Below are 27613 nucleotides of genomic sequence, written 5' to 3'. Positions count from 1 at the left end.
TCTGCAAGGCATATAAATATTTATTACTGTGCCATCAGATTTGTTTACCAGATACATTTGGTTTATACCAAAATATTGTCAGTAGTAATGCAACAATATCGCATATGAATCCTTGCCTTCAGTCAAAGATTATTTGGATAACTTAATTGTATAAAGAATTACATATATCTTAAAGAATGCAACATACCTTGAAGTTGCAAATTCAAGATGACATTTGGATTAAAATCGACACCTATTTTTATGTTTGTAAGGCCATTATGATCAAGCCGTATGGCCTCTCAGTTCCTGAGGGAACTGGTGAAATTATGGAATAACATCCTGTCTGGGTCATATTCATTAATAATTACTGCCTTCCTCCAGAGGATTGAGACAATGCAGACTATTAAACAAGCCCCAACTTACTGCCACTCTCCCCAGGCACTGGACAGTAGGTCCTGGTATGCCTGTGTGTGTGTGAGTGAGTGTGTTGGGGGATGGTGGGCGGAGCCTACGACAGCTGATATCTAAGGAAGAGAGAGAGAGAGAGAGAGAGAGAGAGAGAGAGAGAGAGAGAGAGAGAGAGATACAAATAGCAAGAGCTTGGGACAGCAGCCCTCACTTTTCTTTTTCCCAGCTTTCAACCACAGCAAGAAGCTCTCCCACCGTTCAGCATGAGCTACTCTTCCAGTCAGAGGGTCTCCTCCTACAGGAGAACATTCGGGGGCGGAGCGGGCTCCCCGAGTCTCTCCAGGTCCTCTTACTCCGGCAGGGGCTCCGCCAGCGCCTCCTCCGCCACCTCCAGGGTCTACCAGGTCTCCAGGAGCTCAGCGTCACCCAGTTTCTCAAGCTTTAGGTCCACCAGGGTGGCCCCTGTGCGCACCTATGGCGGCGGGGATACTCTGGACTTCAGCCTGGCCGACGCCATGAACCAGGAGTTCCTGACCACCCGCACCAATGAGAAAGTGGAGCTGCAGCACCTCAATGATCGCTTTGCCAGCTACATCGAGAAGGTGCGCTTCCTGGAGCAGCAGAACCAGACGCTGGTGGTGGAGATTGAGAGACTGAAGGGCCGGGAGCCCACAAGGGTGGCCGAGATCTATGAGGAGGAGATGAGAGAGCTGCGCAGACAGGTGGAAGCCCTCACCAACCAGAAGTCTCGCGTGGAAGTGGAGAGGGATAACCTGGCTGATGACCTGCAGAAGCTCAAGCAGAGGTAAGACTGGGGAGAGGGAGAATGGGAGGAAGGGACAGTGCAATAAAGTACAACCTACTAATATTGGTGCTTCACAGTTTGCTGAACCTTGCTGAACTTGCCTTTTCCTTTTGTATGTGTCACAGTGGGGTTTGGGTTTTCACAAGGGACATTTCTTTAGACGTTTGCATACCTATGGTGGAGTAGTAGTACAGGCTTGAATGAAGGGATGGTTTTAACTTCTCATATTTGGGCATGAAAATACCAGACAACTCAGAAGCACCAGCTTAGGAAGGTGGTGAAAGGAGGGTGTTTGATAGCGGTGGATGTGATTAAGTCAAAATCTTACAAGGACACCACCTTTTCAAAAAGAAGATTTTGTTCTCACACCACACCTATCAAATGGTAAAATGTCACCACGGTTTTGTTTCCAATTTTCAAACCATGTGGTTCAGGAAGTGAATAGAAAAATGTGTAAATCTGAAATGTAAAGAATTTATATTTTTAGAGGATTAGTGGAATTATTAGCACTGAATTCATTATAAATTTGAATAGAAAACCTTCAATTAACAGAAATTAATCACTGCTATATCAAAGGAAACTAAAACTTTCAAATAAATTGGTACTCAGGAGATAGAGCTTTGTGCTGAGGAGACCTCAGACAGCTGCTGGACTCTGAGGGGTCATATTTCATAAAGCAGTGTACATTTTGGCTGTGCTGTTTTATATAACAGGATGTGAACATTTCTGATGTAAATTCTATTGCACACTATTTTCTCTCTTGCTGAAACCAAGCACTGTCTTAGTAGCCTTCAATATCCACATAGGTAATGTTAATCACTGGAGAAACAAACATTATTAAATGTTATTTGAATTAACTGTTATTTTAATTTAAATATGAATGAATTAGTAACTTATCACAATAATCAACAATATTTTACATTGTACTCTAAAAAATCATTTGAAAGAATGCAGGTGGCATAAAGTATATAACTTTTCACTAGACAATGTACTGAACTGCACTTCTTCACAGATATTCCCTGAAGCTCATCATAGTGGGATATGATTTGAGTTTGGTTAAACAAAACAGAGGATTTAATAGCAGACAATATAGGTCAATAATATATTACCCATAAGTCAGTGGACATGTCTCGGACAAATGAGGTACAGATGTCTGGCGAAGAGTTTGAAAATGCATTGTTTTATCTTTGCATTTTGTGTGGATATACACAATGAAGAATACCTATTATATATCCCTCGACTGGATTTAAATGATAAAGTGAGTTGATTTATGTGTCTAATGGCCCAGTTACACATGCTTGATTTTCTTTCTGTTTTTATGAGACATACTTGCCATGGATAGGTTAGTTTAATGCAAACACTGATTTGTGTTTTGAAATAGTTTGTATTAGAAAGGTTCACATTTACCAGCTTTAATTCTGTGTTGGGCATTATAGACAAGGAAGACATATCCACAAACTGCTTTACGCCGCAGTTTTTAAAATCATTTTGTTTGGTGGTGAACGTTTGAATGGATTTTGATATCTGAGTAAACTTTAACCATAGAATAAGAATAACAATAACAATAACAATAAGTTTATTTTTAAAAATAATCCTCTCCATTTAACAAATCCTCAAAAACAAAAGTCTTATATCGGTCTTTAGTCCCTATATTTATTTATGTTGCCTGTATCTAAAACCTATATGTTCCAGTACTATGCAGCTCATGGTGCTTTTATAATCAGATGAAAAACAGGATTTAGCTTTTAGAGGAGTAGTCATCCTTATTTGAAAGAGAGGCTGAGAGAATTATGTGACACTTGCTTCATGCTTGAGGAAAGCAGTTTGTATGGACACAAATAATTTTTTTATAAAAATAAAAATCTGAATTGAGCATTCATACGTGACTTCCAATGGAAAGGTTAAAGACTTTAGAAAGCAATTTGAACAATGTGTGAGAGTACCAAAAGGGTTAGAAAACCTTGCCCATGGATTGTGAGAAAGTGCTATCGTTTGATACAAGCACATTTAAGCATGGCCAGAACAAGGATACTGGAAATGATAATGAAATCTTATGCAAGCTCTTTCTAGCTCAAATATAGCAGATTTCATGCATGTGTCTGACTCATAGTCCATAATCTTGTCACCACTGCAGCTGTCAGCTTCTATTTTGTGACTGTGAATACAGCCATCAATCACGTGGTGAACCGAAATTAGAGATCTATTCTTATAATGTCCTTTTTACTATCACAAACCTCATGCATCTGTGGTTCCTAAAAATAGTTTTCTATCAATGTGGGGTGAGGTGGAGAATTGAGGAGATTATTTTTATATAATCATTTACAAAGTGTAATATATATTATACTATACATATATGAACACATATTAGAAATATGTGAGTATGCTTTTCAGAGAGTAAAGAATAAACTTTTCACAGGCATGAACAAGGGTGTCCACTGCTATTTGAGTGGAAGTGAAAACAAAAAAAAGACATGAAAGACATGACTAAAATCTCCCAGTTGTTTAATTTCATCACAGGACAGCCCAAGTGCTATTTAATGGATTGCACTGTGTGTTTCATGCAGCTGCCTGTCATGTCACTTCTGACCCCTCAAGTCACTGTGGAAGACACTGTGGAAAATGTAATGGAGAATTGTCAATCTTTCACTTCCCTCCACACTCCTTGTCATGCAAAACATTATTTTAAAAACATCTAGCCAGTGTCATCATTTCATTTACTAGGTTACTAGGATTAGAAAAAATAAAAGTTGGGTAAACACGGTTTTGAGAAATACATGCATTCCCAACTAAATATATACTCATGTGTTCATTCTGTTCTCCTAAAATGTAAAGCAAATAGTAATTCTAAACAGTTTATTGGGACAGAACTCACGTTTTTTTATGTATTATTTAAAACATTTTAAAACTTTACAACAGGGGGAGCTCACTCTGTTAATTGTGGACCATGATGTCTACTGGATTCCTTTTCTGCCCTTACTGTGTCATGGAAACACATGTCCTAAATGACTGTGATATAAGAAGACCTATCAATTCTATTGGACTTCCAAATGCTGCTATAGTGCAACATCTGTTCCACCTCCATGCAAATTTTGACTCAGAGATTAGAACCAAATGTCATTGTTCCAAATTAGATTTGAATTCATCCTTCAGATCTCCTTCAGTTGCAGGAGACTGAACTCTGCTACAGTGCAAGTCATCACAACAAGCAGGTTTACAGAAACTGAAGAAATTGCTGACAGCAGTAACGTCATGCCTGTCGGAATGTATCCCTTATTTTCCTGTGCCGTCTGTGAAGTGGAAAATACAGAAGAGATTCCGCTATTAACAAGATGCCTGAGGTGTTTGATGTTCACAAGTATTGGAAACTTCCATTGCAGGATAAATCATTTTCTTTCAAAATAAAATATATGTATTTCTCTTATGAGGAGAGATACCTACTTAAAGAACCAGAACCATTTGACTCATCGTGCTCGTTTGGTGTCCATTAATAACTAAGTGATCCAAGGATACTATCCAGTCTATTTTTAAATGTTCCCAAATTTTCAGCTTCAACCACATCTTTTGACTGCACCCCACTCCATTTCAAGCTGTGCCTACTCATTCTCCATACACCTCCTTCAGAATGATGAACTCAGGCCTGTGAAAAGGTATATAAAGCAAAGACAGCTATCAAAGACTGCTTGATATTCTTTTTTTTCTAGCAGCTAAAACGTCCCAAATCCCGTTCAAAAAAACATCCAGGGTTTGGCATTTGTGAGGATTCCTCAGGAGGTCACAGCAAATTTTGGTTTTTTAATATTTAGTTTTTATGGAATTTTTCAAATGGCAGATCCAGTCTAATGTATGCATGAGATTTCTTCACAGAGCATCGAGAGATTTTAAGAGGACGAACTCTTTCAGAATAAAATGAGACAACAGGATCTGTTCTTTCTTTTCTGATTTCTGATTGTCTACACTTTAAAGATGAAAAATGCCACTTTTGGGATGAGGAAGCAATTTCTCGACAGCTGACAGATATATGCCATCCCAGGAGCACAGATCTTCATTCAACTGTAAACAGTTTTTTCTCAGAGAATTTCTGGGACTGTTCAGAGGCATTGAAGTGTGCCAAACAAAACACTCCAAAACTTAATCAAACAGAAGGAGCTGAGATGTTCTGTGAAAGAGATTACTATAACAAAACGAAAGACACTCATCATTACATGCTGTCTACAGGAAGTCTTGGGCACTGAGAAAACTGGAGAAAGAATAACAGTGGAAACGGAGCTGAGACACAGCTCTCCTTACAAAGGCCGGATTTAAGCCAGCTGAGTAGAGCTGAAAGTAAAACTCCATATATAGTCTTTGATCATGTCACAGGACGGTCCATTCAACACTCTAGTTAACCAGTCAAAAAATGTAAATATATGGTTTTGATGCTGTGACATCAGAGTTATGTGACTTGGCAGCAGAACATAGTACACTGTTTATTTAATATCTGTATTTCACACCTGGGCTTTTAACAAGACAACTGAGTTTATTTCTGTAAACAAGCAAAAGTGTGATGTGATTTTACAGTAGATGCGTGTTCTGTCTTACTATATTTGTTGACATAAAACTCCTTACACTCCCATTTCTATCAATCAAGTGCCTGACTCCGGTCTGAGTCAGTCTGCATTATATGCCTCAGAATGCTTTTCTAAGCGAATGTCTGACACATATGCTTGGGGCCTTGCTTTGCCTTAAATAAATATGTCAGTGCCTCATTTCTGCATCATGATCCATTAAGCAGATTTGATCATCAGCTGGGAAAGGAGTCATCCATCGTTACTTTTGTATGACCATTTCCAGATTTAAAGCATATAATATGCAGGGTTGAAAACCAATTGGAGGACAAGAACCGTTCTATGAAGTTCAAGAAACCTATGTTTGAGGTTGAGGTTCTAAACCAGTGGTCACAAAGTGCATTCCTACAACATCACCTTGTCTTCTGGTTTTTGTTCCAAGCCAGTTCCCAGACACCGAATCAGTCTGATTAGCTGAGTAACTGACTGAAATCAATGCTTCTCTAAAACCTGAAAATGATTCTACAGTGCCATCATGAATCAATAAAATATCTTAAATCTATTCTATATGTGTCTAAATGATATAATAAATAGATCATTTCACATAATTGAGAGCTTCAGTTGAAACAAACTTGAAGACACAGCAGAATTCCTGGACTGGATTTGACATCTCTCCTCTAAAGAAATCAGTTTAGTTTCATCTGCAGCAACTTCATACTCTTTTTTGTGCCAGCAAAGGAATCTGTGGCCTTTTCATATTTGGCTCTCTGACCTGTCACTAAACTCTTTCCTCTGCTTCTGGAAGACATCCTTGCTTCTGCTCTCAAGAACATTGTTGTGCATGTCTATAAATGGAAGTAAGGCTGTGAAGTGATAAATTGATTACATCCACATTTATTACGGATCACACACACCCCTCCCCTCCATCTCTCTTGCCATTGTATCTGTCCATATAAAGGAAGTTATGGGTGGATTTTGTCAAACTGCTAGGAAATATAAGGATTATTGATTTATTATTGTGCTAACTATGAAGATTTATTTAAACATAAACAATACAATACCACTTTTATACTCTATGTTATTGGCATTAATGCATAACTTATTGTAATGGAATTCAAACTATTTTTATGTTGCTTTTTATGGTTATAATCAATTAAACATTTCTGGGAAAGATAAGACAAAAATAACATTGCATCTACTAGCGGCCAACTGACAGCATTTCCGTGTCATAAAATAGTATGTGGACAGTGCCTCTTGAAGTAAAACTTGAAACAAAATCTAAGGAACTATAAATATTCTTAAGTGGTTTGAATTATTTTTTTGTTCAAGATTTAAAAGGTATATTGTGTCATGTTTAGACAACAATTGATCAAACATTGAAAAACACTAAAAGAGTAGAGACTGCTCTCAAATTTGTACTCAATGTGACAGTGGCAGAACTCTGAAACTGCTATCCATATCCTTTTTATGTATTTAAAAAATGGAAGAATTCTTTATTTTGACTTATAAAGGCATATGGCTTTTGAACAAGGTCTACCTCATAAATATCCAGCTTCTTTACAGCTTGATCCTCAAAGTTAGATACTGAATGGCAGTGTGAATTATTACTAGGCAACCTTGGTTCATTGTTGTTGGAATGTTTTAAAAAATCCTAAACAAGGAGCACACATGATACATATTTCTGTGAAGTGTTTGAGATATCAAGTAAGGTTTCCCATCTATAGCTATCTTAATTACTGCGTATAATTTCCTATTCACGAACACGCAATTAAGATGAAAAAGTCCTGAAGAATGGCCTCCTCAATAATTTTTATTTGAACTTGATTGATTGATTGATTTCCAGTGACAGTTTCCCCAATGAATCATATGCATGCAGAATGACTTTCCATCGATTGGTTATGCAGAAAATGTTAATGTGTGTAAAATATGTCAGGCCCGGAGGCATTCTCTCCAGATTTAGGTGTTTTTCCTCCTTCCTGAAGATTTTAGCAAAGGTTTGTTAGCAGAGTGATTTTATGTTAAAACAATATCAGTAGTTTGAAACCAAAAAACATCTACTACCTCAGCTTCATTCTTTCATATGTTAAATAATCATATTTTAACATTTTTTAAATATAAAAAGAACATGAATTACTAAGAAATGATAATCCAACCATCCATCCATTCATTTTCGAAAACACTTATCCTGGCAAGGGTCACGGGGAAGCCATAGCCGATCCCGGCAAGCATAGGGTGCAAGGCAGGAATACACCCAGGATGGGACACCAGTCCATCGCTGGGCAACACACACACACAGGGCAATTTAGCGAGGCCAATTAACCTAACCTTTGCATGGTGGGAGGAAACCGGAGTCCCCAGAGAAAACCCACGCAGACATGGGGAGAACATGCAAACTCCACACAGAAACGATAATCTGATATAAAATATAACTATAAGGAGTGCTTAACAGATATCATGGTGATTTATAAATGTACATATGGAAGGCTTCTACTCAAATTCAGAATGCTTATCTTTAGTTTCCATAATGTGGCAACACTGATTTCTTAGTATCATGTATTACATTGTGTTTTCAATTTTTTGTGTGGAAATTAATTTTTGAACAATCTGTCAAATAAGCATTTTGCTTCTGCTGTAATATGTAAAAAATGGAAATCCTTAAAGAAAACTGATTGTTTGCCCAAAATGGCCTCCCTTCAGATCAGTTCTGAAATGCAAATCTGAAGGGTCAAGCCAATGTGATATTCCCTACATGATCCAGTGCTATATGTGCTACTTTTGTAAGCACTTCAGGGCAGACTCAAAATGACATGAAAATACCTTGGTATTTAATTTAGAAAACCCAATTAGGTAAAAGAAAAGGCAATCCAAGAAGGCAATTCTAAATTAAACAATGAGACTCAAATCACCAATGTGTTTGAACCCAATTATTATTTTGTGTCAGCCTGCTACATAAAGTGAAGCTGGTGCTCAGAACTAGAGCTACCTTAACATGATACATTTTACTCTCTTTAAAATCAGGACAAATGTTCCTTTAGACTCAATCAAACCCTAAGTCTTTATTTTATATAGTGCCCTTCACAATATAAGCAGTTACAAAACACTTCACAAGTACAACAAAGCATTACATTTTTGATAGTACATAATAAAAGGTGTTCCTGATAATAATAATACAAATAAAATAAAACAAAACAAAATGCAGTGAAATTAGTTAATGTTCAGATTTTTTGAATAGCTCTTCATACCTGCACTGAAAGCCAGTTATTGAGAATTACAATGAAGTGTCCTGTGGAAATCACAGCTGTACATTTTTTTTTAAAAACAAATGATACAATTTCAAGTATCTAGGGCAGTGTACAATTTGGTATTTTCGCTTATCCTTAACCATGCCACCTGTCATAACATGGGTAGAAATGTGAAAAGGTATGATATCGACTTCCAAAATGGGACTTTTAAACTGATGCCTGTAGACAATGTGTTGATCTGGAGCTTGTGGCTAATACACCATTTTAGATTTGCAATTCCTCTTTGAATTTGAAAAGACTGTAAAGTTTTTGGTGTGTCTGCATGAAGTGATTTTAGAACTTCATCCAAGAGAAGAATGTCAATGTACGACAGGGAAAGCAAAGGATGTAGGAAAGAAAGAAACAGGGGCATCATGTTGTCCCATTCCAGCAGGATAGTGCAAGAATGCTTGTAAAAGTCAGAAAGCTGTTAATTAGAATGAAAAACTAATTTTGCTGTTTCATTCAAATTCCTCAGGTTGCAGGAAGAGATTCATCAGAAGGAAGATGCTGAGAATAACCTGGCTGCCTTCCGATCTGTAAGTTTAACTGTCTCTTAGGCAACTAAGACATCCTTGATTCATTCAACAGTTTTGGCCCTTAGCCAATGTTCAGAAGCCCGGTTGTAAGGTCTTCTGGGCAAACTCTGAATTTACCAGTTAGCTGCTTCATTTGTAATAGTTCAATTACATTATCTCTACTTATCAACCATGTAAACTTCCTATAATTTATGGTATAAAACTTGCTGGTCTGTTGCACTTAACTCTAATGGTTGGTTATCTTGCCTTTTGTCAAAACTCTGTTAAAGCTGTAGATATATTACTGAACAAAGTGTAAGATAAGAGTTAAAGGACATATAACATCTTCTTGTTTAGAAACAGAAGAGCACTATAGATCTGGAGAAAGTAAACTTTAAAATAATTCCTGGCATTATTTTGATGGTTTTTTTCGAAGAATTGACCTGGGGAAAGAATTACATAAATAGTTGGATAGTTGGCAGGGAAGCAATTTTTTCATTTGGCTTAGTTATTGACTGTCAGTGTCAACAGATAAATATACACCGATCAGCCATAACATTATGACCACCTGCCAAATATTGTGTAGGTCACAAAACAGCCCTGACCTGTCGATGCATGGACTCCACTAGACCTCTGAAGGTGTGCTGTGGTATCTGGCACCAAGACGTTAGCAGCAGATCCTTTAAGTCCAGTACATTGCGAGGTGGGGCCTCCATGGATTGGACTTGTTTGTCCAGCACATCCCACAGATGCTCGATTGGATTGAGATCTGGGGAATTTGGAGGCCAAGTCAACAGCTTGAACTCGTGATTCATCAGAACAGGCTACCTTCTTCCATTGCTCCGTGGTCCAGTTCTGATGCTCACGTGCCCATTGTAGACGCTTTTGGCAGTGGACAGGGGTCAGCATGGGCACCCTGACTGGTCTGCGGCTACGCAGCCCCATATGCAACAAACTGTGATACACTGTGTGTTCTTACACCTTTCTATCAGAACCAGCATTAACTTTTTCAGCAATTTGAGCTACAGTAGCTCGTCTGTTGGATCGGATCACACGGGCCAGCCTTCGCTCCCCATGTGCATCAATGAGCCTTGGCCGCCCATGACCCTGTCGCCGGTTCATCTCTTTTCCTTCCTTGGACCACTTTTGATAGGTACTGACCACTGCAGACCGGGAACACCCAACAAGAGCTGCAGTTTTGGAGATGCTCTGACCCAGTCATCTAGCCATCACAATTTGGCCCTTGTCAAAGTCACTCAGATCCTTACGCTTGCCCATTTTTGCTGTTTCAAACACATCAATTTTGAGGACAGAATGTGCCTAATATATCCCACCCACTGACAGGTGTCATGATAATGAGATTATCAGTGTTATTCACTTCACCTGTTAGTGGTCTTAATGTTATGGCTGATCGGTGTACATATTCACTACATTCAAAATTATTGCTAGCTTACATATTCATAAATAAAATTTTATCTGAAAATATGGATCTCTCACTTTCACAAAATAATTGTATTAAAACCAATTTTCATTATTTAAAATGTAATGAAACAGAAGGCAATTCTCAAATGCAACTGGAGAGACTGAAATGGGGGCGACTGACAAATATTTTGGCACATCCCAGTATCTACCTTTGCAGCCCACAGGCATCGGCAAACTGAATCATTAATAGAAAACATGCCTGTTAAAAGATTTAGGTGCTATTTCCACATTTGGCACATATTAAACATTAGTGCTTTTATGGATTTCTCAAATCTCAAGTTTCTTTTTCTTTTTCTTTTTTTATATGAGTAATCAGAAAATAACTGTACAAGCTGATCAGCCAGTCAGTAAATAAAACCAGTCATTAATCAATCATTCTCTCAATTAGGAATCAGTAGTTTTGTACATATACAGTGCTGAGTACATTGAATATTGTATATTTTGAGCTGTTTGCAACTATCATGGAAGTGATGACATGACACATCCTGATACATAGGAAGAACATAGTCCTACATATTTAGTTTTTTATGCATTATTTGCTGAGTTTACATGGTTAAATGTTAAAAGTTGTGTATGTGATCTAACTGAACTGACAAAGTGCTATACATCTTACTTATACAGTATAGCAACATGTAAAGATGCATAAAACCATCATTTTAGGAATCACGTTTACATAAAAATGCATTGTTTATGATTAGCCTAGTCTTGGAGTTGTTGGGTACATATCTCCCATTTATGCCAGAGTGCTTTTAGCAGCTGATGTCATGCTCTCTAGCCATGGCAAGCACTGAGGCTCCTGATCTTTCTGTGTGGGCGTTGGCAATGTGCTCTGGTTACAGCCCTGCACTGCTTATATTTAATTCACCACCCCTGCCTTCCTATTTTGGGAACATGCCAACAACGGGAGAGAATTAAAGCGATTGCTAAATACTTCACAAATGCACTGAGGAAATCCTATTTCTCTCGGCAGCTGCTGGTGCTATAGAAAATAAAAATAGAGGCAGGGGTATAAAAGATAGAGAGGTGAACGTCCCACTGATCTGGTTTGGAATGTAATGATTCTGTTGTCAATGAGGTATTAAAGCCCAAATTAAACAAGTCCAAAAGGTGTCACTTAGATAATATTCAGTTGTGGGCTCACACCTGACAGATGAAATTCAATGTGGACAAGTGCAAGGAATTACATGAAGGTAACATAAATGTCCACTATAATTACACTATGGGAGGAATAGAACTGGATGAAGTAACGCATGAGAAAGACCTAGGAGTCTACGTGGACTCTCACTTTCTCCATCCAAACAATGCGGGGAAGCAATAAAAAAGGCAAACACAATGCTGGGGTATATTGTCAAAAGTGTAGAATTAAAACAAGGGAAGTAATGTTAAGTCTGTACAATGCACTAGTTAGAGCTCATCTGGAATACTTGTTCTGGGCTCCACACTTCAAGAAAGATATTGCTACTCTAGAGGCAGTTCAGAGGAGAGCACCCAGACTTATTCCAGGTCTGAAGGGAATGTCCTACTGAGAGACTGAGGGAACTGAACCTTTTCAGCCTCGAACAGAGGAGACTACATGGGGACTTGATTCAAGTCTTCAAAATCATGTAAGGCATCGACCACATCAAAGCAGAGGAGCTTTTCCAGATCAGCAGGGACACACGGACCCGGGGACACAAATGGATATTGGGCTTCAAGGCAATCAAGATGGAAAACAGGAGACACAGAGTTGTCACAATCTGGAACAAACTCCCCAGCTGAAAATAAGGGGACATTTAAAAATAGACTGGGTAGGATCCTTGGATCACTTAGTTATTAATGGACACCAAACAAGCATGATGGGTCGAATGGCCTCCTCTCATTTGTAAACTTTCTTATGCTTTTATGTTCTTATGTTCTCATTAGGCACAATCTCAATAAGCTGTCTGAAGGTCTAGGTGATCTGGAGTATGTTTTTTTTATAGCTTCACAATATAATTTGACAGTCACAGTTTTAGCAGGCAATGAACAGTGGGCATGAAGACTGAACCTAACCCCTAAATGTTTGGTTATTCCAAGTTGGGTTTATAAACTGGTAGAAGTGCTGCCAAAGTTAGACCTGTAGTTTGGACAAACCCCGCAGACTTTATTTTCAAATACTATTCACTAACTATGGGACAATTATGACTATTAAGTGGTAGAAAACAGCCACATGGATGATGACCCTGTGCATGGCACTTTGTGATTCTGTTTCTGTTCCTGCAGGATGTGGACGCTGCCACAATGGCCCGTCTCGACCTTGAGCGACGCATCGAGACTCTCCAGGAGGAGATAGCCTTCCTCAAGAAGATCCACGAGGAGGTTAGTTAAGAGACCTCTACATTTCTCAAAATATATTCATATTCTCTCTAATTATGCATTATTGTCCTTTTGGTCCCCAATTTGAAATGTCTTGACAGCTCAGACCTCTGCCTGTGGCAGACACACATTGTGCTCTCATGTTTTCTTTAGTCTGCCCAAGCTTTTTAAACGTTTTTTATTTTTCATAATAACTGATCGTTCCCAACATTTTTTTCTTGCAGTGTCTCACAGTCATCCATATTTTTGACCCAGGGGAGTCTTATGCCATTTCTTAGAGAATTGAAAAAATGACAAAATGACCAAACAGAGCTTGATCACAGGTCACTGACATTGCTGATGAAGTCTGTTACTGTCCTGCATGGCACTTAAGTTGGGAATAGAGTTCTCACTATCACAATGGTCTGTGATCAACCACTGGGATCAACCACTATTAAAAAACTAAATCAGCCCCCCTTACCCTTAAGAGGATAATGGAAGTCTATATTGTAAAGCTGAAGAAGTCTGGCTATTTCCAATTGTTGTATTGAACTCAGTTTGCAAGTGCTCAGTGAATGCAAGTTGGGAGTTCCTAGAACAATAATATGGTCAATTGCAAGATGGAGGTGCTATCATGATTTTTGACATTTAGCTTTAGTGCCTCTGAAAGTGAGAAATGCTTTTTGAATGACATAAATGTGTATAGAGGTCACAGTTTAACACTAGCAAGCAGATGCACAGCTATATTTAACTTGGCTTGAAAGGGCGATTGGAAAAGGACGTGCAGTTGTTAGACTAACTGCATTCCTCTATTAGTAAGGGGAAGATTAAATGTCTCACAAAACTGACCCGGTCTGGGGTTGTGGACGGCAGTCACAGTATCCCCTGTGTTTTTGTGTTAGATCACATCAAATTGAATAAGTAACAAGATATGTTAGTGCTGTGTTCTTGATGTTAAAGAATAATAATCAGAAAAGTATGACAAGATGTGTAATGGTGTGAAAGGTAACATATTATAAGATAAATATTGCAAAAGTTTTACTTTCAGCTTAATCTCTTCTGGTTTAACAGGCACATAGCCAAATCCCTATGGATGAGACTCTGCTTTTGCAAATCAATTTGTGTATCATTATCATTCTAAAGACAATCTTTTCAGTCAAATAACTGTTTGTTGAAAGAAACACAGATACAGAAAAGAAAGGAAAACCCATGCTTAATTATTTCCCTACTCACTTCTGACTAGTTTAACGGGAACAGGACTAATTGTTATCAGCAACAATATAAAAGCGGAAGAGCAGCAGCCAGTTCTAGGTTGTTTTCTCTAGAAGGCGACACAGCTCATTCCCCCCACCCAGTCACTCTATTATTAGTTTTAGCCACCACCCCTGTCAAAAGCACCCAATTAACCACAGCACAAAAAAAGATTTAAATACAGGCAGCTGTGAAACAAAGACACACAACATACCGGTACTGGAATATGAAAAATATATCATGATATAAACAGTCCAGCTCTTTATATTCCGATTAATATTCACTGATTTACAGAATGAAAATTAATTAAACAAATGGTTAGTTTATAAACTGTCAAAACATAAATTAACATACATTGAATAGCATTGTTTCAAGTGAGGGGAGTGACTACTTTCAACTACAACGATGTGCATAATTATCGTCCATCCAGGAAGTCCCTTTTTTATTTTCTCTCCCATTTAAACACATTGCCTGCTGTAAGAGGAACCCAGCGTTTCCTACAGAAACTCACTGACAGCACTGTTTCCCCTCAGGAGATCCGTGAGCTGCAGGCTCAGCTCCAGGAGAGCCACGTCCAGGTGGAGATGGACATGTCCAAGCCTGACCTGACCGCCGCTCTGAGGGACATCCGCTCCCAGTATGAGAGCATCGCTGCCAAGAACATTGAGGAAGCTGAGGATTGGTACAAGTCCAAGGTATCTCATCACCTCTAAATTCCTTTACTCAGCTTTTGTCCTTAATAAAATGACAGCAAAACAGCAAAACTCTATTAGCTCAAATGTGCTCGGTGACATCCCTCCTGCAGAAGCACAGAGTTGTAGTGGTGGAGTAATTGGCGATTCTGAAATGGATGCATAAAAAAGGAAACTAAAGCTGTAAACAGTGAGACAGTCCTAAACCAAGACAAATACAACAAATGTAAATCAAGCCCTTGTATTTAGATTCATGTGTGACCTATGAAGCAATCATGGCATTCATTCATGCAGATCCATGCAGTTTACAGGGTTGAAAACAAAGTTAAGTTCCATAGTTTTTCCCCCATATTCCATATTTGTTGCATTTTATTTTTGGCTTTTAGGTAACGGACCTCAGTCAGGCTGCTGCCAAGAATAACGATGCTCTGCGCCAGGCCAAGCAGGAGATGATGGAGTACCGCCACCAGATCCAGTCTTACACCTGCGAGATCGACTCCCTTAAGGGCACTGTGAGTCTCTACTGACAAGTATTGCATACTCAGAGATAAACCACAGAGATGAACCACACTGTTTTTCATGGCCTGAAGTTGAATTAAAAATGTGATATAACTGGACAAAAGAGAGTTAATTGGCATGCAAAGGACACAAGAAGACTATTAATTTTCCATTACAACAATGGTGGGAATGATATGTTGAGTCCTCATGTTGCTTCTCATCTGGTTAATTAAATGTTTCCTTTCTTGTGTTGGAGTGTGTATATTTAATCTGTAAACAAAATGTAAGAATGTAAGAGGAGAATTATTCAGCGTTATGGCCAGGTAGCCCTGATAGGCAGTAAAGCTAGTGTTGGGTTCATTGGCTTCTCTCCATGTGTCTCGCTGCTCTCAGAATGACTCCCTGATGAGGCAGATGCGAGAGATGGAGGAGCGCTATGTTGGTGAGGCCAGTGGATACCAGGACACCATTGCACGCCTGGAGGCCGAGATCGCCAACATGAAGGACGAGATGGCACGTCACCTGCGGGAATACCAGGACCTCCTCAACGTCAAGATGGCCCTGGACGTGGAGATTGCCACTTACAGGAAACTGCTGGAAGGAGAGGAAAGCAGGTAGGGGTCTCCTCAATAACCCAGTGACTTCGGTTTACCAAAGAGTAGCTTCTAGACTGATTGAAAACATCTCTTAAATGTAGCAGATCTGGCACTCTCCAGGACCAAGACCACAACATTACACAATCTCTAAAGTGTGCCCAAGTGGGATTTTTTCAGAGACAATAATGAGATATCACTTAGGCATAGTCCTCTTGAAATCAGTGCAACAGTCAAGCAGTCCTGCCCCTGCCCAGTGTAGATGGCACACTCTGGAATGACAAGGCAATGCTATCAACAGCATAGGCAGGAGAAGAAGCAGGGAACCCATGGACTGGATCTTGGAATGAGTTGCCATCAGTTACTGAAAATAATCTGTACTTTTATGGAACTACAAATCAGAGGCCTGACAATTGCTTGTTATTGGCATTGCAATGTTCATGTCAAAGCACTGAGTAAATCCCCTTTTTTCCTATTTTAGAAGGTAATCACAATAGCTGGAATGTAGGCATAACAGTTACTCTGGCAAAAATAAGTGGTTCTCAAAGACTGGTCCGCAGGTGGGGCATTGCCGGTCCGCAGCATATTTAATCCTGTACAGGCCGCATTGTGAAAAAGTTTGGGCACCACTAGTCTAAATGAAAGGTGTGTACTTGGCACATTTGTTTTGTAGAGCTGGGCTGAGTTCAGGTAATCAAATATGGAATACACTGATCAGCCATAACATTATGACCACCTGCCTAATATTGTTTAGGTCCCCCTTTCACTGCTTTTCCTTCCTTGGACCACTTTTGATAGGTATTGACCACTGCAGACTGGGAACACCCCACAAAAGCTGCAGTTTTGGAGATGCTCTGACCCAGTTGTCTTGCCTTCACAATTTGGCCCCTGCCAAAGTCGCTCAGGTCCTTACGCTTGCCCATTTTTCCTGCTTCTAACACATCAACTTTGAGGACAAAATGTTCACTTGCTGCCTAATATATCCCACCCACTGACAGGTGCCATGATAACGAGATTATCAGTGTTATTCACTTTACCTGTCAGTGGTCATAATGTTATGGCTGATCAGTGTATATAGTCAGAATTGATCCAATGGCTAAAGTATTAAAAGCAAAGGACATTCAACCAAGATGTTGAGACCCTGGCTTTGCCACTGGCACATTGTGTAGCCCATTGCTGCTTTCCTCTCTGGATACTTGTGTAAGATATGTAACTGAGATACTATACTAAGTGACTGTAGCAGAGACATATTTCACTCTGTAAGTTTTATTGTATAAAATCATGAAGTAAAATTGGAAAAATGTGTGCTGCTGTAAGATTCTAAAATGCCTAATAGATTAATACTTAATACTTAAAATGTAATACTTAACAGGACAGATAAGTACAAAGCCCCTCAATAAGGTTTAAACTTTGATGACCATATAGTCTAAAAGCAGAATAAAAATGAAATTGTTCTTATGAACTCAAATGAGCCAACCATTTGCAGACATCTGCATTTTCACACATTGAGAGCTAGCTTTCCAGGTCAGATTCAAATGGTCAAACAAGATAAAGCAGGGGGACCAGATAAAAGGATAATGCACCTGTTTTTGTTTGGTTTGATCAGATCTTCACTACTCTAATGAATGCACAACACAAAGAGAAGTCTTTGAGGTTACCTGAAATAAATCTTTCAAACACAAAGCAAATTACACTGGTTTATTTGTGCTTTTGTCTTCCAAGGATCACCCTTCCTGTGCAGTCATTCTCCTCTCTAAGTTTCCGAGGTGAGTGTTTCAAAATATCTGATATACAAAAGCATATATACACTCACCTAAAGGATTATTAGGAACACCTGTTCAATTTCTCATTAATGCAATTATCTAACCAACCAATCACATGGCAGTTGCTTCAATGCATTTAGGGGTGTGGTCCTGGTCAAGACAATCTCCTGAACTCCAAACTGAATGTCTGAATGGGAAAGAAAGGTGATTTAAGCAATTTTGAGCGTGGCATGGTTGTTGGTGCCAGACGGGCCGGTCTGAGTATTTCGCAATCTGCTCAGTTACTGGGATTTTCACGCACAACCATTTCTAGGGTTTACAAAGAATGGTGTGAAAAGGGAAAAACATCCAGTATGCGGCAGTCCTGTGGGCGAAAATGCCTTGTTGATGCTAGAGGTCAGAGGAGAATGGGCCGACTGATTCAAGCTGATAGAAGAGCAACTTTGACTGAAATAACCACTCGTTACAACCGAGGTATGCAGCAAAGCATTTGTGAAGCCACAACACGTACAACCTTGAGGTGGATGGGCTACAACAGCAGAAGACCCCACCGGGTACCACTCATCTCCACTACAAATAGGAAAAAGAGGCTACAATTTGCACAAGCTCACCAAAATTGGACAGTTGAAGACTGGAAAAATGTTGCCTGGTCTGATGAGTCTCGATTTCTATTGAGACATTCAGATGGTAGAGTCAGAATTTGGCGTAAACAGAATGAGAACATGGATCCATCATGCCTTGTTACCACTGTGCAGGCTGGTGGTGGTGGTGTAATGGTGTGGGGGATGTTTTCTTGGCACACTTTAGGCCCCTTAGTGCCAATTGGGCATCGTTTAAATGCCAAGGCCTACCTGAGCATTGTTTCTGACCATGTCCATCCCTTTATGACCACCATGTACCCATCCTCTGATGGCTACTTCCAGCAGGATAATGCACCATGTCACAAAGGTCGAATCATTTCAAATTGGTTTCTTGAACATGACAATGAGTTCACTGTACTAAACTGGTCCCCACAGTCACCAAATCTCAACCCAATAGAGCATCTTTGGGATGTGGTGGAACGGGAGCTTCGTGCCCTGGATGTGCATCCCACAAATCTCCATCAACTGCAAGATGCTATCCTATCAATATGGGCCAACATTTCTAAAGAATGCTTTCAGCACCTTGTTGAATCAATGCCACGTAGAATTAAGGCAGTTCTGAAGGCGAAAGGGGGTCAAACACAGTATTAGTATGGTGTTCCTAATAATCCTTTAGATGAGTGTATATATGTATAAGATTTTTTTAAGATACTATCATTCTTCCAGTATTGATCCCTTATGTCTGATGGGTTGTTTTTCTTTAAAATTAACTTAAAACTGTAAAATATTTCAGTGTGAAATATCTCTCTGTTCTGTTCTATACATTGTTCACAAAATTAACCCCTACCCAAGCTTGAAGTAGGTCAATAACACATATTTCAAGCCATTATGAATGATTTACTCAGCTGTTCATTTGGTGTCTGGTGATGTGTTTGGGTTGTTTACAAGACAAATAAAGGCTTGATGACAGGTTTTCAATAACCCCCCCCCCCCCCGACACACACACACCCCCAAAAGTTTGAAAAAGTGTAGTATCAATGATGCCCTCTAGATGGCAGGATGCCCTGCAAGATTAAACTACAGCTTGTTGGCATTTACTCCAGACCAGTACCATTTTAAACTTGTGTCTTAATTTGTAAAGGGTGTTTCATCCAAATGTACGAAGAAAAATGGGAAAGTAGTAAGACTTAGTTCATATGTATATCATCTTATTTATTTATTTATTTATTTTTAATTTTAAGACGAATTTATTGTTGAATAATAATTGATTTGTTATTATCTTGGGGGGACAAAAAACACTCAGAGCCTGTTAAATTACCAAATTAATTAAGCTGGAAGGTATTATTTTTGCACCAATTAGACTGAGGTACGTAAACAAAGTTGTTGTTTTGAATTGGGTTTAGAAAATACCATATGAATCCCCCTAGTAGTTCTCAACCCTGATTCCGCTGAGCTCTGAGTGACTGGAATCAATCATTAACTGAATGATGTCACCGCTGACAATAATGTTAAAGGTCCAACTGATCAATTGTAGCTCGGTTAAGTGGACAATCAGTCATTTAGATCAGCAAACAAATAATACACATAAAAATTATAATAATAATGCAACCCCTGCCCTGAATGTCTGTGGCCTGTTCAAGCTGAAACCCTTGCCTTGTTCTGTCCTTCCAGAGACCAGCCCTGAACAACACCAGCGCATGTCTGAGGTCCACTCCAAGAAAACCGTACTGATCAAGACCATTGAGACCCGCGACGGCGAGGTGAGTCAGCCAGCCAGTATGGACTTGGGTAGAGTAAGATCTTATTGCAACTGTAGTGTGAAAGTGTGCACTGGGCCCCCTTGTCACTGGGTCATAACCTGCGTAGGGCTGACCCAGTGCTTATGTGAAAGGGGTTAATAGCTTCCTTCTCTTCCCACACTGTTCATAGCAGCGGGGGGTAGAGAGGTCTCCCTGTGATGCTATATGTAAAAGACAGATTCAAATAAATTTCTCCCTCATTATTGCGCCAAGTATGGAACAAGACTTGAAATGATCATTGAAATGAGTGGGGTTGGCATTACAAAGGGGGGGAGTGTTACAGAGAGAAACCATGGGGTGGGGGGGGGGGGCATAAAGAAGGGAAGAGTAAATGTATTTAAAAAAATGCCCAGGCAGGTTGTAGATTTTCTGCATCTCATCCAAACAGATACCTTGAGATCACAAACATTGGTGAAGACCTCCTGGGGCAATCGTTTCCTGACATCTGCTTTTAAAAGGGGTGGAACCCAATCTTTATTGTGTTATACCAATACATTTGTTTTCAGAACTTTTTAAGCACTTTGACCCTCACTGAGAGAGATTTCAGCTTCATATTCTCTGAACTGTGAAACAGCTTCTGTCATAACATTGTCAGCATTTACAACCTAAAACACAAATCTCTTTTAGAACGATGCCACAGGGATCCAGTGTTATTGTACAGAATGGCCTGAGTTGTTTGCATCTAAAAACAATAAACCTTGCCATTGCTAACCTAAATCACATTTTGCATTGCTAACATGATATCAACATGAAAGACAGCATAAAAGATAGCTAAATGACTTCAATTATTTTTTTATTTTTTTCTTGTGTCAATTACAGTAAGAGACACACAACGAACACTTCTCAGCAAGCACATTAAATACATTGAATTTATAGCAGCACACCAGGTTATTGAGCTGAGAGACACAGTACTGACTAAATTGACTGTAAAAAGCACAGCACTTGAAAGTCCAGGAATTTTTTTTAGTTACAGTAAATTATAAAGGATAGATGTTCAATTGAGGTTACAGGAATTTCATCTTCCTTCATGATGTTCTTGGAAAGGAGAAGAGGATCCCATGCATTTAATCTGATTGCAGTTAAACAATGTATAATATAAATAAACTCTTGTTATATCTAGGTGACAAGTTATTATTATTATTATTATTATTATTATTATTATTATTATTATTATTATTATTATTATTATTGAATTGTGTTTGTTTATTTTTTAACCAGGCTAGCTTCCAGTAGGCAACTTATCTGTAAGTTTTCTGATTTAATGGCTAAACAGCATCTTCCAATCTTTGTAGTCAAACTCTGTGGTGTGTTACTTGCATGTTTGGCACTCTCAAACTCAGGGAGCTACACTCTTTTTTTTTTCTTTTTTTTTTTGCACAATTGTCACAGCTTAGCTCACCAAATTTGACAGCAGTTATGTTTATGGTCAGGGAGTCTGCCAAATGGAGAGAGATATAGACAAATGAGCCTTACTAAAAGCAAAATTGGGGTAATTTGGTTTAGGTTTTCACTTTTAATTCACATTTTGATTTTTGGCTATGTGATGACTTTATTTTCTTTCATCCCAGTCACCCTCTCACCCCACTCAAGTGATTTTTGTATGACACAGACATATTTGTTTACTAGAAAGATTGAGTACCAGGCTTAGCACATGCATGGCTTTGAGATTACCTTTCCATCAAGATTCAAGCTTTGATTAGAAACCTTTAAAGTCAGTCACAGGCTAGTCCTGTTAAATATTTCCCTTAATTTTTCCCCCAGCTTTATATGATCTCATTGGGCTTTTTTCTATACTGTACTGTTCAAAACTTTGAATACATGATAGGGTGTTTTCATGGTTTCTTTTGTTTTTTAAAGTAATGTCCATTTCAAAATTACCTAGGTATTAATAAAGTCTGGGATTAGAATGCAATGTGTATGTTTTCTCCATATGAAACAAGAACAGGAAGGAATATTTGCCTCAAGGCTTAGACGTTTTCCCCAATGATAAACTAAATGTCTCACTTGAGTGAAAAACAAATACTGAAGAATAAAGAATGCTAGGGGATTTGCATTTTATAGAAAATACAGTGCTGTGTTAAATATTGTTATGTATACATTTCAGTGTATGAATCATTCATTCATTTCCTCTATTACATAAATAATAGCCTTGATCAAGATAGTAGGGAACAATCTGGAATAACCTTTAATAGAATTCTTATTATTGAATTCATCTATGTTATAGTTGTTCTGATCAGAGCTAGCATAGTTGCAGAGCACACTGCAGCATGACCCGACAGATTGTATCACACATCACATGACATTGCACCATGTGATCACGGCGAGCTTCACACCTTCACAGTTGGTGTTATCATGCATTGAATGGCCAGCAATTCACCATTCCTGAAGACATCATGCCCCTTCGAGGCACTGATGACAGCAGCTGCAATTCTGCCCCCTTTCTGGATGGTGACCTAACAGTGCTTCCTTGCTTTACCTTTGTAACAGGTTGTCAGCGAATCCACGCAGCATCAGCAAGACGTCCTTTAAGAGTTTGAGAACGGAAAGGCAGCCAAACGTTCACCAGTGTACAAGGGCGATGGACGGACACGTTTTTTATGCACGCATCCACTCACAGACGACACCCCTCCCAGCAAGATAACAGAGCAATCCCAACACAGCCACGGAAGAGAAAGTCACCGAAAGTCAAAGAAGCAGCAAGGAATGTGTGTTCTTCTGTTTTTGATGTAACAGTCTGATGTTTTAGAAGCTAAAGAGCTGCAATAAAGCTAATCTTTTTCTGTTTTCAGATCACCTACCTGCGTATGTATGAAATAATCCTCGTGTTGCTTTTATTTTTTGTTTTTTGGTAGTTCCACCAAACTCACCTGGCTTTCATCTACATTTTGCAGTGCCATAAGTACCTGAGATCTAATCACAAACAGGTTGAATCAGGAAAAGAGTAATTATATAAGTGCCTTTTTTAAAATTGCAATGGATAGCGACATGAATGTAGCTTACATTTTTTGTTGTTCAGCCTGCATAAAAGAGTAGTTATTACTAGATTGTCTGAATCACACACAAGCCTGTGGGCTTCAAAGTGTACCATTTTGCACAGTTGAAAATTCAGATGTGTGTATGTGGTGGTTCTGAGGTGGGGGTTATCTTTATTATTGTTGTTATCATCAGTTATGATCAACTTGGAAAGTATTTTTCATTTTATTTCACAAGAGAGCAATAATTCACATCTGATTTCCGCAGCAGAGTTGAGCCGTGCCGGAAAGCCACACAATTCACACACTGAAAACAGCCATGCATTGCCCTGAAATGTTTTTTAAAAAGGGGCTACTGATTAATGGAAAGAGTAGTGAATGATTTATGATTCTTAAAAATGCATTAGTTTCCCTTACCAATAGCAAATATAGTGCAACGAACTTGGCAAAACTGATGGCTGAATTATTATTTCTCCAGAAAAACATGCAGATTGTTACATTTTCCACCTGTTTTGATAGAAAAGTAAAAATGGTTGACTCCAAATTGTCAGTTTTGGAATTATTTGTAGTCCAGATAAATGAATCAAAGAATACAAACATTCCACTAAAGACTGAGTATTACTGAAGATTTCATTTAGAGCTGATGACACCCCACAGCTTCACTACTTTGACCCTTACCGGAGAGGTGTTGTTTCACTGTACATTGTATCCAGAATGTATAATTTGCAGAGGTGGTGTATTCTGTCACCCCTGGGATTTCAATTCGGAGAGAACCATGCACCACTGAAGCCTTTGCTAGCTTTCGTACAGAGGAGAAAATATCACATCCCGTAAACTTTACACTCTCAGCATAAACTGTATACTGCAGAAAAGTGTCACCCTCTGTGTGTGCATAAATATTTTTTCCTACCATACATAAGTCGACATAGATAACAGAATGCATGTAGCTACCTTCTACCATTGAGTGTAGAAGTATGGACTTCCTGTATTTAAAACTATGGAATTTGTTTTGTAACTCTCTCTCCTGTCCCAGTCCTGTTTGTGAGAATCAGTCTTGACAAAATTCAACCTGTCTCATTCTCCATGCATGTTTGACAAAGTTAGGTTTTCCTGCTTACAGTTATTTAGCTCAGTTATTCAGTCCCAGTGTGTATCAATAGAAACAATGATCTTTTACTATATTCCCATCACATGACAATGAAGAGGTAATCTAGCTTCGTTAAAAGTCTCTTTTGCTGTGTCTGAGGTTTTAATGATCATATGGGCCCATTTTCCTGACAGGAACAGGGAGGCTGTAGCATTTACAACATTTTATAGAGAATCATTTGAAAATCTTCTGTAGATTTAAAATCTCAAGGGTCACAGGGTCAAGGGTCACAGGAGAGTAAGAATTGGATAGCAGTAGTCGGCCACAGGAAATGTTTGTAAGATGTTGTCACGTTGGCAAATCTGCTCCGTACTATGCATTTGTACAACCTGCTTCTCCTTTCCTGAAAAGGCCTGTAGGTCAATTAAATGGGCACTGTGATATTGTTCTTTCACTCACACCTCCCTCAATTTCATGGGCAGGCTGTGAAAGTAGTTAAACACCATTTCCAAACAGTTAACCAGACCAGACCTGGCAGTTCAAAGCAACATCTCTCTTACATTACTTAAGTTTTTTAAACCACCTAACTGTTTTGGAACCCCTGATGCGATTAAATATCTAGTGACACATACATAGCTTCAAAGAAATTTCCTTTTTTTATTTTCTTCTTCTTTTTCTAATGTTGAAAGATGTAGGTTTGGGGGGGATGAGTTTCTTTGAAGGAATAGTAGAAGCTGTTGGGAATTAAGGTTTTTCTGGTCTGGCAATGAAGCCTTTTTGTTAAGTGGTAATGCCAAGATGGGAGGCATTAGGAACTGAATGGTTATAGGTGCTGTTAAAGCCTGTTCTGGAATTCTGTAACTGCTAATAAACAAATACCCAGCTGGGGTTGGTATACATCTGAATCGCTGTCTTTTTATAGTGTTGTTGAGTGCATAGTGATAATTGGTTTGTTGAAAATAAATACTCAACCATAAAAAGCACATGTTTTGAAATTGCTGGGTTGGGAGTAGCCGTGAATGAGGTAAGCATATTTTATTGATATATGTAGAGAGATAGATAGAGAGATACATACATAGGCAGATGGATAGATTCATATGACTGCCTTGTCATAATACAGTATTTCAATATTATTGCATTAGTGAAAATCTAATTTAAAAAAGTAAATAAGTACAGCAGAAGTAGAATTAAATAATGAACATTTACTTAGCCAGACAAAATTGCACAGCAGGTGATATAACTATTTAGTCCAATAGTTTGATTTAAAGCCATTAGAGTAATTCCAAAATCATAAACACACACAGAATACCACTGTCTGCATGTGTAAACCAATGTAAATCTCTTCAGGAGTCCACAATCCATCATTCTATGAGAAATCATCCATGCAATTGCAGCATCTTTAGAATTGTCACGTGTGCCTCAGGGGCTCGGGAACAGAGGACCCAGATGCAGTGCTGGATAGCGGGATCGTCGGGAAGGCGTGGGTCGGGTACCGGCAGATCTGGGCAAGAAAGGCAAGGCAGAGTTGTGGTCGAGGTCACAGGCGGGGGTCGGGGGATCGGGCAAATAGAGCAAACAAGGGCTGGGCGAAGACGTGGTGATGGTCGGAGGAAACAAGGCTCGGAGGAAAGGCAACAGGGCTCAGCGTCGTAAGCGGTGCTTGACGAGACTTCACCCCGAGTGAGGGCAGTGAGGGGTTTAAGACAGGGAGCAGGAACTGGGAAGAAAGGTGCAGAGCCAATGGAAACAGAGGAAGAGTGAAGAAGTGCACAAGGGAGACTGGAATGTTAATAAGGTGATTGACAGGTGAGAAAAGAACAATGAGGGGGAAAGGAAAGACAGGGAGACAGCGGCCTCTAGTGGAAAGAGAGAGGGTGATGGCTGAAAACCATGACAGTACCCCCCTCTCCACAATCGGCATAGTCGAAACGGGCCGGACACGAGGGGGATGGCCACATGACAGGACTGGGTCTGGAGGTCTGGGAGAGGGCCACAGGATCGGGAATGGGTCGGGAGGTCTAGGAGGCGACCACAAGACGGGAGCGAGGTCTGGTGGCCAGGGAGGCGGCCACAAGATGGGAGCGAGGTCCGGTGGCCGGGGAGGCGGCCACAGGATTAGGATAGGGTCAGGAGGTCCAGGAGGCGGGCCCAGGACGGGAGCGGGGTCTGGTGGCCGGGAAGGAGGCCCCAGGACGGGAGCAGGGTCAGGAGGTCTAGGAGGCGACGCCACAGGAAGCAGAGCCGAGGGAGGCGCAGACAAAAGGGGCGGCGCCGGGGGAGGCAACGGGAGACAACGCCACTGGAGGCAGAGCAGTGGAAGCATCAGGAGGTCGGAGCTGTGGAAGCATCAGGAGGCGGAGTTCCAGAAGGCGGCGGCGGAACCACGGGAGGTGGCGCCACAGGAGGCAGAGCTGAGGGAGGAGTATTTTCCTTTACATTCTATACAGAAATCGCAATAAATATGCATGGCATGAAGTCCGCAGTTACAACCCCCTGGAAAAAGGTGGGAAATTATCTTAAAACCTAAAACTCTGATAAAATCATCTTTAATAAAAAAATGGGCAAATAAAATAACCTAAAACCCTATCCTAATAAAAAATATACTAAAGGCATACACAACTAAATGAAGCTGGAAGGCAGAAGTGGCTTTACTTCAAGAGGGGGAGGTGTGCTCTTTTTTATTGTTGAGATAAGATTAAAGCTAGTAGAGATGATCATTACAAGACAGCCACAGTGTCTTCAGATTTTCATTCCACTTTTACATAATTCAACTCTTTGTATTAACCAGTTTTCCCAGTTCTGAAGGGGCTGGTGATTTAAAGTCTTCCTAGACAAGGATTGTGTAGTCTTGCTAGACAAGAAACGTTACCAAGCACAGATAATAAAATAAAGCTTGGTTGAGAAAACACAAGCAGGAAAGATCGAACAGTAGACTGTATCACAGCAGGACACTTTAGACCGCAGAACTGTAGGAGATCTTGTGGGTTTTTGTGAAACATTTCTGTTGTTCTTTTGTGTAGTTTTGTTTTGCTTGTAGATGAGGTATA

At 39.6% G+C, this 27613-nt stretch overlaps 1 protein-coding gene across 3 annotated transcripts; it reads left to right on the top strand.

Moving 5' to 3' along the window:
- The first annotated feature begins 574 nt into the window (after positions 1 to 574).
- Positions 575 to 25463, top strand: desma (desmin a). 3 transcript variants are annotated; one of them, XM_066687418.1, is made up of 10 exons: positions 576 to 1192; positions 9496 to 9556; positions 13259 to 13354; positions 15115 to 15276; positions 15660 to 15785; positions 16165 to 16385; positions 18087 to 18130; positions 20380 to 20468; positions 21726 to 21751; positions 22995 to 25463. In XM_066687418.1, exons 1-9 carry the CDS (start codon positions 651 to 653, stop codon positions 21738 to 21740), a joined length of 1356 nt encoding a protein of 451 aa, XP_066543515.1. In that variant the 5' UTR covers positions 576 to 650; the 3' UTR covers positions 21741 to 21751; positions 22995 to 25463. The 3 variants fall into 3 exon arrangements, with proteins under 3 accessions (XP_066543516.1, XP_066543515.1, XP_066543514.1); XM_066687419.1 differs by lacking the exons at positions 21726 to 21751; positions 22995 to 25463 and adding an exon at positions 20896 to 21619 and having other exon boundaries at positions 575 to 1192; XM_066687417.1 differs by lacking the exon at positions 21726 to 21751.
- The last annotated feature ends 2150 nt before the right edge of the window (positions 25464 to 27613 follow it).

Source organism: Amia ocellicauda, chromosome 16 (genome assembly GCF_036373705.1).
Source record: "Amia ocellicauda isolate fAmiCal2 chromosome 16, fAmiCal2.hap1, whole genome shotgun sequence".
NCBI classification, from domain to species: Eukaryota; Metazoa; Chordata; class Actinopteri; order Amiiformes; family Amiidae; genus Amia; species Amia ocellicauda.
This window is presented reverse-complemented; position numbering and strand designations above follow the sequence as displayed.